The sequence below is a fragment of the Erinaceus europaeus genome, chromosome 7 (assembly GCF_950295315.1).
Source record: "Erinaceus europaeus chromosome 7, mEriEur2.1, whole genome shotgun sequence".
NCBI lineage: Eukaryota > Metazoa > Chordata > Mammalia > Eulipotyphla > Erinaceidae > Erinaceus > Erinaceus europaeus.
Window position 1 is genome coordinate 114,421,407 of NC_080168.1, and position 18,162 is coordinate 114,439,568.

At 41.0% G+C, this 18,162-nt stretch overlaps 1 protein-coding gene across 10 annotated transcripts in view; it reads right to left on the bottom strand.

The window, feature by feature from the left end:
- LARP4 (La ribonucleoprotein 4) overlaps positions 1-18,162 on the bottom strand; it is a 66,591-nt gene that overhangs the window by 36,264 nt on the left and 12,165 nt on the right. For 2 of the 10 annotated variants that reach the window (XM_060195376.1, XM_060195375.1), the window contains exon 2: positions 913-1,108. The exons of 7 other annotated variants lie outside the window; for them this stretch is intronic. In XM_060195376.1, the coding sequence (XP_060051359.1) occupies positions 913-927 (15 nt within the window). In that variant the 5' untranslated portion in view covers positions 928-1,108. Of the gene's footprint in view, positions 1-912; positions 1,109-8,099; positions 8,149-18,162 lie in introns of all 10 variants that reach the window. One more of the 10 variants, XM_060195380.1, reaches the window with a different exon arrangement.

Here is an 18,162-nt window from a genome sequence, read left to right on the forward strand (position 1 = left end):
ATTATGCTGTTGGAAAAGTCATGACAGATTTTTCTTTTTTTTCTATGCAAAAATAGAGTATGTCATGACTTTTTGATAACCCAATGAAAAGAATGAAAACCTTAGTTCACATGTTGTGGAAAAGCACATGCGCACAATCTCTACTTATCCAAATTAAAGCTATGTGTCATTTATACATTAGTACATACATGTGTTCCCTTTTTGCTTGTTGCAGCTGGATTCTGTATAAGCCTTTTCAGGCAGAGACAGAGGCACCCGAAGCCCTGATGCCACCCTCCCCCAGGTGAGTTATCTAGCTGGCTCATAATGCTTCTTTTCTATTAAGCATGTTGGCTTTGAATAGAATGTAATTAAATTGTCTCACCCTCAAAAGCATATAATGAAAATACTAGTGTATTATATCCAGTAATTGCAAAGTGAAATTAAAAAGAAAATTTAAATTATTATGACAAAGCAAATCAATTTTGAAGAAGCCGATATAAGCCACATACACTGACTACAGGATATAAAACTGTAACAAAAACTAAAGATAAAGCATAACTAGGGAAAAATTGGGGCAAGGGTAGATAGGTTATGCAGAAACTCATGACTAAAGCTCGGAAATCCCAAATCCAATCCTCTCAGATCAGAGCTCTGGTAAACTAAATACATACAAAAAAACCAAAAAAAATTTAAAAGGGGGAGCAGGCAGTGGAGGCACCTGGTTAAGCGCAAGGACCCAGGTTCAGGCCCCTGGCTCCCATCTGCAGGGGGAAAAGCTTCATGAGTGGTGAAGCATGTCTGCAGGTATCTGTCTCTCCCCTTCCTTCTCAATTTCTCTCCATTTTATCAAGTAACATAGAAAGAGAGGGAAACAGTCCTGGAACACCTAGGGTGGGACTCATTTTCCTACAAGCTTCACTCAATTCATACCAAATGATATTGCATCCGTCGATCCAAACCTAATCAACGCAACTTCAGCATGCTTCACTTCAGACTGTGTCCAGAACGTCAGGCTTGGAATGTCAGCCCTTTACCCTCATTACTCGGGGTTCCAGATGCTAGCATGATGCCGACCAGACTTCCCTGGACAGACGACCCCACCAACGTGTCCTGGAGCTCTTCCCCACTAGGGAAAGAGAAAGACAGGCTGGGAGTATGGATCGACCTGTCAATGCCCATGTTCAGTGGGGAAGCAATTACAGAAGCCAGACCTTCCACCTTCTGCATCCCACAATGACCTTGGGTCCATACTCCCAGAGTGATAGAGAATGGGAAAGCTATCAGAGGAGGGGATGGGATACAGAGTTCTGGTGGTGGGAACTGTGTGCAGTTGTACCCCTCTTATCCTATGGTTTAGTCAATGTTTCCTTTTTATAAATAAAAAATTAAAAGAAAGAAAGAGTGGGAAAGGGGGAGGGGGAGATGACTCCAGAAGTGATGGACTTGTAGTGCCGGTGATAACCCTGGTGGCAATAAAAATTAAGATGAATATCACATCTAGGGGGCTGGGCGGTAGTGCAGTGGGTTAACTACACATGCTGCGAAGCACAAGAATTGTCATTAGGACCCCAGTTCAAGCCCCCAGCTCCATACCTGTGGGGGGTTGCTTCACAATGAAGCAGGTCTGCAGGTATCTTTCTCTTCCCATCTTCCCCTCCCCTCTCTATTTCTCTCTGTCCTATCCAACAACAACAGCAATGCCAGTAACAAGGACAACAAAAAATGGGGGGGGGGGAGATGGCCCACAGCAGCAATGGATTCGTAGTACAGGCACCAAGTCCCATTGATAACACTGGAAGAAAAAAAAAAAAAAAAAGTAGAGGGAGAACCAGAGCATCACTCTAGCACATGTGCCAGAGATCAAAATCAGGACTCGATTTTGAATCTCTAGCTGCTGCAAAATTGCCATTTATTAAACCAGGACACCCAAATATTCTAAGCACACCAATTTCTCATGTGCAGTAGTGAACATCTTATGGTTGAGGTATATGAAAACATTTAAATTAGGGACGGGGAGATAGCAAGATGCTTATGTGGAGGGAGGGGAGGAAGCCTTTTATGCCTGAAGCAGATACCCAAGGTTCAATCCCCAGCACCTCCATAAATAAGAGCTGAGTTAAAATAAGAAAAATATTAGGGAGTCGGGCGGTAGCACAACGGGTTAAGCACATGTACGGCAAAGCACAAGGACCGGCCTAAAGATCCCTGTTCCAGCCCCCGGCTCCTGCAGTGGAGTCACTTCACTGGCAATGAAGCAGGTCTGCAGGTGTCTTATCCCGCCCCCCTGTCTTCCCCTCATCTCTTCATTTCTCTCTGTCCTATCTAACAACGATGACATCAACAACAACAATAACTACAAGGGCAACAAAAGGGAAAATAATTTTAAAAACTTCTTTTAAGTTCCAAGCTCAGATATAAAAAATTTTTAAAAAGGAAAATACTTAACAACGAAACCCAGAAATAACTCACCACCACAATAACAAAAGCAGAACAGTTAAGCAATTCTGTGGGTTCTATGAATGTCTTATAAGAATTATTTTACCGGAAAGTGGGCCCTATCCAATGGTTCCAGGACTGGGGGAAGTAGAGGCTCTATAGTAGAGATGTGAGGTTCCTGCTGTCTTAGGGTTCCAAAAGACAATTGATAGTTAATGTTATCATCACATTATTTGGTAATTGGGTTAACTTCGAAAAGTCCTTTTGTTAGGGTTTGCTGTACAGTACCCAGTATCTTGTATATGGCTGTGCTATTGGTTGCTTCTGATCTACTTGGTCTAGGCTTTTGAGAGAGTCTGCATATCAATTACACAGCCTATATATTAAAAAGATTCAGTTTGTGTTTTGAAAAACTTCGAGACATACAATTAATTTTCCCCCTCTTGTATTTCCCCCTCGTATTTCCCGTATGCCTCTCCCAATCTATATCAAATTATATTGCATCTGCCGATCACAACCTAACCAACACGACTGCCACCTCAACATGCTTCACTTCAGACTGTGTCCAGAGACTTCACGTGTGGCATGACAACCCTTCAGCTTCATTACTCGGGTGAGACCTTTCCTTTCATAGTATACTCTAATTCCATCTCAGGTGGTTCACTTTCTTTTTTTTTTAACCAGCTCTGGCTTATGGTGGTGTGGGAGATTGAACCTGGGACTTTGGAACCTCAGGCATGAGAGTCTATTTGCATAACCATTATGCTATCTACTCTCTGCATTATTTATTTTTAATAGTAACCTTTAAATTTTTATTTTACTTAACTGGTAATCCCTCTTTGATAGAACAGAGAGAAATTAAAGGGGCTGGGCAGTGGCCCACCTGGTTGAGCACACATGTTACAATGTGCCAGGACCCAGGTTCGAGCCCCCAGTCCTCACCTTCAGGGGGACATCTTTGAAAGTGGTAAGGCAGTGTTGTAGGTGTCTTTCTCCCTCCCTTTCTTTTTTTTTTTTTTCACTTTCTAACAAAGTCCCAAAACCTAGATATACACCAGTTTCTGTGAGAGAGAGCATATCTTCACACGTATCCGTAAACTACTGCAAAATATATACCTGAAAGCAGAAGTACACTAGAGTTTGCAGTGAGTACCCCCCTAACACTTCCTCTCCACTATTCCAAGCTTTAGGTCCAGGATTGCTCAACAATTTGTTTGGCTTCGTATGTTAACTCTCTTTTCAGTCACCTGGTTCCAGATGTCATCAGGATGCCGGCCAGGCTTCCCTGGACTAAAGACCCCACCAATGTGTCCTGGAGCTCTGCTTCCCCAGAGACTCACCATACTAGGGAAAGAGAGAGGCAGACTGGGAGTATGGACCGACCAGTCAATGCCCATGTTCAGTGGGGAAGCAATTACAGAAGCCAGACCTTCTACCTTCTGCAACCCACAATGACCCTGGGTCCATGCTCCCAGAGGGATAGAGAATGGGAAAGCTATCAGGGGAGGGGGTGGGATATGGAGATTGGGTGGTGGGAATTGTGCGGAATCTTACCCCACCTACCCTATGGTTTTGTTAATTAATCCTTTCTTAAATAAAAAAAAAAAAGAATAAAAAAAAAAGAATTAGTTTACCTACTTGCTGAAACAGCCACTTAAGTATCTCCCTATTACAGGTCACCCAGTCATATGTGACATGAGATATAACGTTCGTGTTCATTATTCACTGCTATGATTACTGCTACTATTATTTCAATGCAAAAGTTACATAAGCATGTAGGAAGGGAACACCAGTTGTTACAGCAGCCAAACATTTTGGTTGTTGTTTTCTCATAAAAAACTCCATTTTGGGGCTGGGTAGTGGCACACCTGGCTAAGCTCATATGTTACAATGCAAAAGGACCTGGGTTCATGGCCCCAGTCCCCACCTGCAGGGGGGAAAACTTCATGAGTGATGAAGCAGGGTTGCAGGTGTCTTTCCGTCTCTCTCCCTCTCTATCTTACCCCCCCACCTCTCAATTTCTGGCTGTCTCTATCTAATAAATAAAGATAATAATTAAAAGAAAAAGAAAAAAAGAACTCCATTTAAATGTTACCCTAAGTGACCCAGGAGGTGGCACAGTGGTTAAAGTGTCAAATGTTCTGTGTATGACCCAAGTTCAAGCTGGCCCCTAACACACTAGGGGAAGCTCAGTTCTGTTGTGTTTCTCTCCTTGTCTTTGAAATTTGAAAATGCCAGCCCAGAGCAATGTTGTCCCAGACAAAAACTTCTTCTAGCGTTTGCCCTTCTTCCGCAGCCAGTCAACAGCGTCAGGTTAAGCCTGATGTAAAGTTTCGAGACCTCCTTTGAAACTGGAGAGGTGGCAGTCATTGACTATGTGGGTCAAAGTCTGTCTGTAGCCGCAGGGGCAGTTCGGGTCGTTTATTAGACAAAAACTAATATTCGGTGGCACAGGAAGTGTCTGATGGACTCTAGTTGCCCCTCACCCCCCCTCTCCATGCTCTCATTTAAACATAAATTAACATATTAAAGAAATGAGTTTGGTCTCCAGCATCATATATACTCTAGTTCTCATCTCCCTCTCCTCCTCCTTTCTCTCTCACTATTTGTTTATTTTTCTCTTTTGCCTCCAGGGTTATTGCTGGGGCTAGGTGCCTGCACCATGAATCCACTGCCCCTGGAGGCCATTTTTCCCCCCTTGTGTTGCCCTTGTTGTTGTTGCCTTGTTGTGGCTATTATTGTTGTTGTTGATGTCATTCCTTATTGGAAAGGACAGAGAGAAATGGAAAGAAGAGGGGAAGACAGAGAGGAGGAGAGAAAGATAGACACCTGCAGACCTGCTCCACCGCCTGTGAAGCAACTCCCCTGCAGGTGGGGAGCCGGGGGCTCGAACCGGGATCTCTACTCCAGTCCCTGCTCTGCGCCACGTACACTTAACCCACTGCGACATGCCAGACCCCCTCTCACTAATATATTGAGTAACATTTTTCTGTTATTGTTACCAGGGTCCTTTATAGCTGGCGCTTGGTGCCCACTCAAGTCCTCCACTCCTTTTTTTTTGTCTCCAGGATTATTGCTGAGGCTCGGTGGTGCACTACGAATCCACTGCTCCTGGAGGCTATTTTTTCCCTTTTGTTGCCCTTGTTGTTTATCAATGCTGTTTATCAATGCTGTTGCTGGGCAGGACAGAGAGAAATCAAGAGAGGGGGAGAAAAAAGATAAGGCACCTGCAGACCTGCTTCACTGCCTGTGAAGTGACCCCCCCCCACCCCCTGCAGGTGGGGGCCGGAACTGGAACCGGCATCTTTACGCTGACTGGTTGGTGCGCTTAACTTTTTTTCTTTTCTGATACGACAGACAGAAACTGAAAGGGAAGGTATACAGAAAAACCTGCAGCACTGCTTCACTAGTCATGAAGTTTATCTCTGTGGGTGGTGACTAAGGGCTTGAACCCATGTCCTAGACATGGTAAATTGTGTGCTCTACAGAGTACACCACCACTCAGCCCCCAAATATAAACTCTGAAAGGCCTATATGTGTGGTCTGTAAGTGATCCAAGGAATAATGCTCATAGAAGAAACATAGAAGAAAGTTGCAAAACAATTAGTATGTCATCATCACTATACAGATATGTGTATATATAAAGGAACAGCAACAAGTCTGGAAGGAATCTGTTAAGAATAAAACTACAGGAGCTAGTGGTGCACCTGGTTAAGGGAACACATTACCCAGCACAAGGATCCAAGTTCAAACCCCCATTCCCCACTTGCAAGGTCTGCAGGTATCTAGCTTTCTTTCTCTCCCTCTCTATTCTGTATCCTCCATTCTCCTAATAAAAATTAGGGGGGGAAGAACAGACCCCTGGGAGTGGTGGATTTGTGTGCAGTGCCAGCACTGAGCCCCAGCAATAATTCTGGTGGCAGTAAAATAATAATATATAAAAGGGTGGCTGGGCAGTGGGTTAAGCGCATATGGTGTGATGGGCAAGGAGCAGCGTATGGATCCAGGTTCGAGCCTACAGCTCCCCACCTGCAGGAGTCTATCTATCTCCCCTTGTCTTCCCCAGCCCTCTCAATTTGTCTTATCCAAAAAAGATTTTAAAAATGGCCACAGGAAAAATGGATTTGTAGTGCCAGCACAGAGTCCCAGTGATAACCCTGGAGGCAAATAATAACAATAATACACACACAATTTTTTCATATATATATATATATATATATATATATATATATATATATATTCTTTGGTCCTGAAATCTTTGTCAGTTTTATTCAACAAAAATAGCTGTTTATTTTTCATAAACACAGTACTTGAATGTGTGGGGGTTCTTGGATTTGATTCCCAGCGCAACTTATGCCAGAAGTGTGGTGCTTTGATCTTTCTCTCAGAAAGTAAATAAAAAGTTTTACATCTACACACATTCACAGAGCACTAGGACATTCAGCATATATACACATTCTTACAATGAAGCATCTGGGAATGAACCCAGGGCACCAGACATCATATCTGGTCCCACAATTCTATAATACTGGAAAATGAGAACCATCTAACACACACACACACACACACACACACACACACACACACACACACACACACACACACACACACTGAAATCCTAGTGCCCAAAGTGATACCGGAGGTAAGGCCTTTGGGAGGTGCTTAGGTCATGAAGCAACCCTTGTGAATGGGCTTAGGCTCTTCTCAAAGAGACCAGACAGAGCTCTATAACCTCTACCATCATGTGAGGACACAAAATAGGCACTACATTGTTTTGGGACTAGGAAGACCTTACCAACACCTAATCTTCATCTGGTATTATCAGAAGCAGATTTTGGTTGTTCATAAGCTCCCTGCTCTGTGATAGTTACCGCACTTTGAAGGAACTAAGGCACACAAAGCATTTATCTGAAAACTATAGTTTACTGATATATAATATTCCAGGAATAAAATCAGATAATTTATTTACCAGACTAAAACTGGTAAGTCTGTGGATTTTAGTAATATCAATTTATTGCAGCATCATAATATTGTAATGCAGGCTGCTTACGGGATAGCAGATTTTGGTGGCAATTTCTTATTAACCTCTATTTCAACTAAGCTTTTTAAAAAGGAAAAAAATTATTGCAGAAGAACTACAAGTTCTACAGGTATATAAAACATCCATTAAAGAATGTTTATTGTCCATGTGCAAAGCCAGACTACACATCCATTTACACAAAGTATGCAAATATATGGATATTCTTAAAACATTCTAGTTGTCAGTCTGTAAAACCTACAGATCTGCAGCCCAGGGAGTGGTAAGTGGGTGATGGATGATACACTAGATTTACAAGCATCAAGTCCTAGATTCAGTCCTGAGCATTGATGTACCAGTGATCCTCTAGTTCTCACTTAAATAGACTAAAACCTGCCTATCAAGCACCACTCCTATTTCAAATCAATGTATGTCACCACTGAATACCAAAAGAAGTCCTCATTTCTGGCCTACTTTATACCAACTGCTGTTTTGTAGAGATACAAATGAAAGAAAACAGAGAAGCATCACATTCTTGAAGAATGTGATATCCTGTCATAAGAAACAGCAGTTTTAAGGCAACAGAACCAAGAATCAGGTAATAGTCACCATTAATATAATGAAACAGTATCTTTGGTCAAATACAACCGTTTGTTTTACTTACCTATTTACTATCAGAAACAGAAATCCCATGCCACTTAACCCTACAAATGCTGAAAAACAGAAATAAAGTGTATAAATTGATTAACCTTATTTGCCTGTGGCAGATCAATCATCCAGGTTTAATGTTCACATCTCCAATATAAAGAGGACCACTAAATTAATTTCTGAATGCAACAAAGATCTATTTGTGGAAGTAAACATATGAATAGAGCAAAAGAAATACACTTAGAAGGGGATGCTTTAACTGGGTAGTGACCAAGAGGACACAGCAAATTTGAAGGGGCACAACACAAATTACCTGTCACTTCATTCAGCATAAAAATTACAGGAATATTCCATCCATTCTGACAGAAGAATAAGAATTCATACTTATGAAACACTCAATTCATCTTTATAACAACTTCAGTTAAAAACTATCACTGGGAGGGCTGGGTAGTATCACAGTGGGTTAAGCGCACGTGGCGCAAAGCGCAAGGACTGGCGTCAGGATCCTGGTTCAAGCCCCCTGCTCCCCACCTACAGGGGGGTCGCTTCACAAGCAATGAAGCAGGTCTGTAGGTCTCTATAACAGCAACAACTACAATGACAGTAAACAAGGGCAACAAAAGAGGGAACAAAAAAGCCTTCAGGAGCAGTGGATTCATAGTGCAGGCACCTAACCACAGCAACAAGCTGGAGGGAAAGAAAAACTGGGAAAAATAAACTAGTATTGGGGTCTGAGTTCAAGTCCTGGCACAAAATGTGCCAGACCACCAACCCAATTATTAGTAAATAATCTAAAAATCTATCATACGAACAAAATTATTATTGGGAGGTTGTGCAGGTTAACTCAACAGTAAATTATGCATCGATCAATCATGAGGCTCAGGGAGTTAGAGCTCTGACAGCACATGGAGTAGCAACACTCTGAGAATGGTGGACCAGTGCTTTGTTTTCCCTCTCCTTTAATAAAAAGGGAGAAATTGGGCTAGAGAAGTGGCTCAGTCACAAAATCTGTGAGATACCTGGATTTGCTTTCTGCAACCATGTCAAGAGTGTGTGTGTGTGTGTGTGTGTGTGTTACACAAAACTATTATCACCTATATTTCTGCACATAAGGAAAAAGTTACTTTATCTGAAGGCAAAGTAATCTGCTGGTTGCACAGCTCATAAACCAAAACAAGTATTTGAAAACAGGCAGTACGTAGTCATCCAGAGACTATTCACCATTACTTTAGACAATCCGGAAGAAAGCTAGTAACATACTACCTAGATATCGTAAAAAGTCCTTCACCTCATCTCTATCTACAATGACTAATAATCCAGGAGAAAATATAGAAAACAACCACTAGGTGAGGTCTTGAGCCTTCAGGCAAGAAGTCGCTTCTTATCTATAATAATTTCTACCCTAGGGCCAAAATCCAGCTGATTTTCAGTTTCGGGGGGAGAAGATAATACTAGCTCATTTATTAAAAATTACCCTCTATCACAAAGCGCTTATCCTAACTGGAGTTATTTTGTCTGCAAGCTTCACAATCACAATATCATTATCTATTATTTACTGCTTTCTAACCCCTAAAACAGAGACTGGCCTCAAAATGTTTCCGAAGCAGACATCAATGTTTCCTCATCTATGTATTTATGTTTTCCAGCCTAACATTCTAGTCTTTAATCCCTTTCTGAGTTGCCTTTGTGCAAGGTGAAATATACTGGTCTTTTTTTCCCATTCATCTCAGTGTTACAACTCAACTTTACCAGCACCATTACTGAAAAAGATTATGCTTTCTTCATTTAATGTTTTGAGTCCCACTGTCATATATTAACCGTCTGTAGGCATGAGGACTCTACTAAACATTAACAAGGAACTAGCTTCTGGGATTGTTTTGACTACTGACAGAAATAAAGTAGAACTTTTCACCCGTACATTATAGTTTAAAATTTAATATAGATTTGGTTGTAGAGGGTGGGGTAAATAGCATAATAGCTATGCAAAGGGATTCTCATGACGGAGGCTCCAAAGTCCTGGTTCAATCAGTGCTCTGGTAAAAATGAACGAATGAATGAATTTAAGAAAATAAATTTGGTGTAGTTTGTTTTACCAGAGTACTGCTTCTTTCTCACTGATGCTTCTGGAGATTGAACCTTCAGAAACTCAGGTATGGATGTCTTTTGCATAAACAGTACTCTATCTTCGTGGCCCTGGTTATAGTCTTTATAAAATGAAAATGTCTCAGTCTTAATAAAAAATAACTACTATTAACTTTTATCATTAATTAATTATTATTATTTCATAATAATAAAAAACAGACTGGCAAACAGGAGGCTCACATTATAATCTGCTGAAATGTATCATGGGTGAATTATTGTATGTAAATGTTTCTCAAACTTTACTGTGCAAGAACTGTCTAGTGTCTTGACAAAATGTAGCTTGTGACTGGGCAGGGCAGGACCAGAAGAAACTTTGTATTCAAACAAGCCTCTGGGTAAAGGAGCTTGTTGCTTGTCTGGCATTTATACTTTGAATATTAAGGAAACAAACACCATAAGTCATTTCTCCCAGTTATCAAGAATCAGGATTGACCACTGTGGAACAAAAGCTTGAGTTTTTGTTTGACCAATAAAGTTAATACTACTGGTCTTGTATTAAAGGGGAAAGACGAGCTATATCGCCCTGTATTTCTACCAAGTCAGCTGGCACCTGACAATTGTGTTAAAAAAAAAAAGAAATTGTGTGGAGTTGTACCCCTCCTACCTTATGTTTTTGTTCATTAATCCTTTCTTAAATAAAAAATTAAAAAAAAAAAAAGAGGGAGCAAGAAGGTAATTCACCCAGCTGGTGCCTTATCACACAAACTGAGGCCTTATTTTTAGAGTGCTAAAAATACGGTCTTTCTAGAAAGGTCTCCATGAGATCCACATACTTTGGTGCTAAGGAATTCTGGGCTTTGTGCACAGGCACTGACTTCTTAGTGGCCTCCTGGACCCAACTTTTTCTTATCCATCCATCCTTCTTCCTTCTTAAAATTTATGTATAGAGGAGACACCACCACTCCACCACCCAGAGTTCCCCACCCAATGCCATTGATGGTGCTCCCATGTGGTGCTGGGCTCAAACCCAGTCTCCTGATATAGACAGCATGCTATACTAGGAAGCTCAATTTAGTATTCATTATGAGTCAGAGTACTCCACATGTTTTACAGTAACTGTCAATCCTATAAAATAGATATCAGAAGGGGGGGATGAATGCTAGTACTATCCTCAAGATAAGGAAAATGAAAAATAGGTTAAAACAGAGATCGCGCAATACAAAGTGACCCAATCTAAGGAGGGATATAAAACAAGTCCCTCTGGCCCCAGAGTTCATATTCTTAATCTTTTATGCAAACTAGGATATAAATATCTTATTATTGGGACTGGGTGGTGGCCCATCTGGTTGAGCACACATATTACAAAGTACAAGAACAAGGGTTTGAGCCCCCAGTCCTCACCTGCAGGTGAAAGTCTTCCAAGTGAAGCAGTACTGCAAGTGTCTTCTGTTTCTCTCCCTCTCTACCTCCCTCTTCCTCTCAATTTCTGGCTGTCTCTATCTAATAAATAAACATAATTTAAGAAATTAAAAAATATATATCTTATTACATAATCATTGCCTTCCTATGGTTTCCTTCCCCCAATTCAAAAAGCTAGAAATATCCTATTATCCTTACCTTGTCCAACTGCAATTATTGGGCACGGGTAGATAGCATAATGGTTAAGCAAACAGACTCTCATGCCTGAGGCTCCAAAGTTCCATGTTCAATCCCCCTGCACCACCATAACCCATAACTGAACATGCTCTGGTTAAAAAAATATATGTATGACTGCAATTTTCTAAATCCTCCTATAAATTAAAACATACATTTAGTAAATGTATGTTTAATAAAACAATTTTTATATTTATTTCCTTTTGTTGCCCTTGTTTTTTTTGTTGTTGTTGTAGTTATTATTGTTGATGTTGTTGTTGGATTGGACAGAGAGAAATGGAGAGAGGAAGGGAAGGCAGAGAGGAGAGAAAGATAAGACACCTGCAGACCTGCTTCACCACCTGTGAAGTGACTCCCCTGCAGGTGGGGAGCCGGGGGCTCGAACCGATATCCTTATGTCGGTCCCAGCGCTTTGTGCCACGGTGTTTAACCCGCTGTGCTACTGCCCGACTCCCTAATTAAACAATTTAATAAATTAATTAAACAATTTAACAGCCAACTAATAAAACAAATATTTTAGTACAATTTACAGCATTTTAAAAATGACATTAAATCGGAGTCGGGAGGTAGCACAGCGGGTTAAGCATGCATGGCGCAAAGTGCAAGGATCGGCTCAAGGATCCCGGTTCCAGCACCAGCTCCCCACCTGCAGAGGAGTTGCTTCACAGGCGGTGAAGCAGGTCAGCAGGTGTCTATCTTTCTCTCCCCGTCTTCCCCTCATCTCTCCATTTCTCTCTGTCCTATCTAACAACGACGACATCAAGAACAACAATAATAACTACCACGATAAAAAACAAGGGCAACAAAAGTGAAAATAAATAAATATTTTTAAAAAAACACATTTAAAAAATGACATTAAATCTCCTAAAAGCTTAGACCAGGGAGAACAAAAGCAACTGATGAGTTCCTTTATAAGACACAGCTATAAGTAAATAGCATAAAAGGACATAAATTATGGGTGTTGTATGCTACAGCAAATCCTAACAATAGGATTGATTTTCAAAATTAACCCAATTGCCAAATGATCTGGTTATAGCTATAACTATCTATTGCTTTCTTAATCTCTAAGACAGCAGGAACCTTCCACTTTCTCCATAAAGCCCATATTTCTCCCAGTCCTGAAACCTCTAGGGCAGCTCACTTTCCTGCATGCTTCTCCCAGTGTAACTAGTACCACCTGGGCATGTTTCACTTGGGACTCCATCCAGAGATGTCAGGCGTAGAATGAGAAACAATCAGCTTCATCACTCTGCTGAGACCTTTCCTAGCTCATAGGACTCCTTAAATTCATTTCGGGTGGTACACTTCTTAACAAACCTCAACACCTAGATACAGACCAGGGTCCAGGAGTTGGGGAAAAACATATACCTTAAAGCAAAAATGCACAGTGGTTTGCAGTGAGTCAATAAATGTAGCAAGCAAGCAGGAAGACCTAAAAAGGCACTATACAGTACCTAATGAAAGTTTCTACTTAGACCTAGATACCCCTCACCTACGTTCTATTGCATGTCCCTCAATCACTCCAGAGCTAACCTTGTCAAAGTAAGGACTACAAAAGCTGAATAAGGTCGAGAGACTGGCATACTTTAATGATGACTCTTTAGTCACTACTAGGCCACACCCATCCCTAGTCAGGGAGTCCTGGGATTCCCATACAAACATGACAGGCCTAGACCTCTAACAGATCCCTCTCACCACTGTCACTGGTCATCTTCATCAGGGACAACATAATGGATCCTTCTGTTGCCCCAATTTTTTCCCAATAAAAAATATAAAGTGTCTATTTGCTTTGTATCCTCTCAATCTTACCGTCTAAAATAAAATGTCTATTTGCTTTTTTATCGCTTGTATCCTCTAAATCTTACCATCCCTCATAGATAGATAGATAGATAGATAGATAGATAGATAGATAGATAGATAGATGGATGGATGGATGGATGGATGGATGGATGGATGGCAACTGCAATCTTCATCCTTATTTAAGAGTTGCATCTCAGAGGCCAGGTGGTGCACCCCTGAGTACACATGTTACAAAGTGCAATGACCAAGTTCAAGCCTCCTCCCCTAGCTGCAGAGGGAAAGGCTTTGCACATGATGAAGCAGGTCTGCAGGTCTCTCTCTTTCTCTCTCCCTATCTTCTCGTTCCCTGTCAACTTCTCTATCTCTGTCAAATAAACAAGTAAATAGGCTTCCTATGTGTCACTGCACCACACGGAAGCATCATGGACAATACTGGAGAAGTTGTACAAATGGGAGCAGTGCTGTCGCATCTCTCCATACATGTCCCTCCCAGCCCTGCTCAACTCAAAGGAATAAAGAAAGGGAAACTGGCGAGGGAAACCACTCAGCAGTATTTATGGTATGCATGAGGTTCTGGGTTCATTCCCTTCCACTGTATAGTAACCATACTCTCCAACTATTAAAACCAAGAAACTAAGGCCAAGAAAATAGCACAGTTGGATAGTGCACTTGCTTTGCCATATACACCATCCAGGTTTAAGCCCAGTCCCAACCACTTTGGTTTTATGTGCTATGATCTCTTTCCCTCTGTCTCTCTAAATCTGAAATCTTGCCTGGAGCAGTTAGGTCTGGCTAGCAAATAAAGTAAAAGTAATTAATTACCCTATGTGACTTGCCAGAACCAAAACGAATTATAACACGGCCCAAGACTCAAAAATACCTACATTTCATATCACAGTAACTAATACAAAAATAAAAAATTTAGTTTAAGACTGGATATATACTTTAGTCAAAACTCCAAAAACAGGTGCTACAAGTATTACCAGAAGCAAGGGAAATTTTATATTTTCATTTCATAGACTCAGACCCATTTCTAAGTTTTTTATCACAGTTAGAATACCAAAAAGTATGTATTTGGCACATCTGCATCTACTGTGGTGACTATCTCTGGGAGCTGGGAGGGCGGGGATACAGAAGCATGCAGGTGGGCGTGGACCTATGCACTGTAATCTTATAATCTTGCAACCTACTATTAATCATAAATCTTAAAATGTTGACATCTGATCCCTTACATAACTGAAATATGGACTTAGCAGAAAGTTTGAACAAGCCTAAGATGATTACAAAGAAACAAAGGTTAATAACAGTATTGCCAGTTACTGGCTCTTTGCATGCTGTACGCACAATGCGGTGCTCTCCTATCTTTGTGTTTACTGTTGAGCCCTTTTATCCATGTTTCAAATTAAAATTTTCTACTTTTATTTTAAAGTCCATTTTATCTGAAGATATTTATATTTGAATAAAAATTGTTTTGAAGTCTTAATTTTAAAATTCTGCATCTAAGACACAGGATTTACATGCACAAGGTCCCTGTTCAATCAGATACCACGCAAGCCAAAGCGATACAGGTTATCTCTCTCCCTCACAAAATAAACAGATCTTTTTTTTTAATTTCCATTTCTTTTTTTTTATTTTTTTAAATATTTATTTATTTATTCCCTTTTGTTGCCCTTGTTGTTTTATTGTTGTAGTTACCTGCAGACCTGCTTCACCGCCTGTGAAGTGACTACCCTGCAGGTGGGGAGCTGGGGTTCGAACCGGGATCTTTATGCCGATCCTTGTGCTTTGCGCCACCTGCGCTTAACCCGCTGCGCTACAGCCCGACTCCCAAACAGATCTTTTAAAATTGTTTTTAGGGACTGGGTAGTGGCACACCTGGTTGAGCACACACGTTAAGGACCTAGGTTCAAGCCTTTCATACTCACCTACAGGTGTCTTGTTTCTCTCCCTCTCTACCTCCCCCTCCTCTCTATTTCTGCTTTTCTCTATCCAATAAATAATTATGATTTAAATATTTCTTTTTCAAATTCTAGGGCTAACCTAAAATGTTTGTTAGCACCTTAAAAAGCAGGAAACTTTTTTAGTACATACCATTCCAGGGATTTTTTTAAAAAAACATATTTGATTTATTCCCTTTTCTTGGCCTTGTTTTCTTGTTGTTCTTACTGTTGTTATTGATGTTGTCATTGTTGGATAGAACAGAGAAAAATGGAGAGAGGAGGGGAAGACAGAGATGGGGAGAGAAAGATAGACACCTGCAGATTGGCTTCACTGCCTGTGAAGCGACTCCCTGGGGGCTCGAACCAGGATCCTTACTCTGGTCCTTGTGCTTCGCGCCACGTGCACTTAGCCTACTGCACTACCACCTACTACTTCCCCATCCCAGAGATTTAACTCAGGACCTCATGCTTGAGAGTCGAACACTTTATCCACTGTGTCATCTCCCAGGCAGCAAACCATTTTACCTAAGTTACATTAGAGGGGAGGAGGGGTAAGGAATTAGTTTAACGTATGCAGTCTCAACTTTACAAAGCAGCCTTCTAGAGGTACTGATGCTTGCACAACAATGTAAACATATTTACACATTTACTACCACTCAAAAATGCTGTTTTATGTTACGTGTATTTACCAACTTAGAAAATTTTTAAGTTATGTGAGAGTTATTAAACAGTCACAAGGTATACACGCCCTATCTAAGTGACTGCTAAGTATTAGTTTTCAGGGAAAACCTCAAATAGAGACAGAAATACAGTAAAAAAAATTACTGTCAGATATCTTGAGCAGATATAACTGAAAATATTAGAGAAATGATCTGAAAAAATAAGATGTGAGCGATCATTAATAACATGAAAATAGTTCCAACTATCTCCTTTTGGTGCTCAAAAATTTAAACTTGATAGCAGTCTCAAGAAAACACACTACTATTTCAAACTTACAAATTTTGTTACAGAGGAATTTAAAATGAGAAATATTGTAAATCCAAACTTTTTAAAAAAATTTTTTTTAAATATTTATTTTATTTATTTATTCCCTTTTGTTGCCCTTGTTGTTTTATTGTTGTAGTTATTATTGCTGTTGTCATTGTTGGATAGGACAGAGAGAAATGGAGAGAGGAGGGGAAGACAGAGAGGAGGAGAGAAAAATAGATACCTGCAGACCTGCTTCACCGCCTGTGAAGCGACTCCCCTGCAGGTGGGGAGCCGGGGTTCAAACTGGGATCCTTATGCCGGTCCTTGTGCTTTACGCCACCTGCGCTTAACCCGCTGCGCTACAGCCCGACTCCCAAATGCAAACTTTCTATCATGACTTCCTATAGAGGCAGATCTGTATGTCTTAACAGGTGAAGAGAGGGACAGAATGCATAATGGTTATGCAAACAGACTCTCATGCCTGAGGCTCAAAAAACCCAGGTTCAATCTCCTGCACCACCATAAGCCAGAGATGATCAGTGCTCTGGTTAAAAAATAAAAAAATAAAAGCCTACTAAAATCCCCTCCCCACTCATTTCTACAAAGCAGATTAAAAAGTTATAACTAAATAATAGTTAAAATAGGTCTGGCAAAATAGCCCTCCAAGGAATGGAGCTTGCCTCGTTATGAGCATGACCCAGATTTCAGCCCTGCCCCCCCCACACCACAATGAAGGAAACTCACTGTTGTGGTGTCCTCTCTAGGATCAGGAAAAATAGGCCTGAAGTGGTGAGGTCCCTAGTGATGACAGTAGCAATAACAATAATTATACCTAAAGTAATACTTGTGGGGACAGGCAGTGGCACACTCCCTGAGCGCACTTATGTGTGAGCACCCAGGTTTGAGGCCCTGCTCTGCACCTAGAGGGGTCCTGCTTCATGAGCACTGATGCAGGTCTGCAGGTGTCTATCCTATCTCTCCTCCTCTCAACTTCTCTGTCTTATCAAAATAAAATAGAAAGGAGAAAGAGGGGGGATGGCAGCCAAGAGTGGTGGATTTGTGGTGTGGCATCGAGTCCTAGCAATAATAACCCCTAGTGGTAATAAAATAAATATTTGTGTGTCTGCAGAATTCATCTTTATTTTTTGTCACCAAGATTTTCACTTCTACAGGGTTCCAATACTCCCAGCAGCCTCTGCTTGTTTTTTTAAAGTTTTTAAAGAATGAGAGAGAGCTGGAGCGGGCCAGCAAAGCACTGTTGTACCACAGGTGCTACCATGTGGTGGCTGGGGGCCCAAACCCAATCCTTACACATGGTAAAAGTGTGAGCTCTAATTAGAGTTATCTCCCAGACACTACCGCAGTGTAACTAGTTTCCCTTTAACCCAATATTTACTAGCTGTATATTCTTGCCCATTTATCTTTTTTTATTTTTACTTATTCCCTTTTGTTGTCCTTATTGTTTAATTGCTGTAGTTATTATTATTGTTATTGATGTCATCATTGTTGGATAGGACAGAGAAATGGGAGAGAGGAGGAGAAGACAGAGAGGGGGAAGAGAAAGACAGACACCTGCAGACCTGCTTCACTGCCTGTAAAGCGACTCCCCTGCAGGTGGGGAGCTGGGGGCTCAGG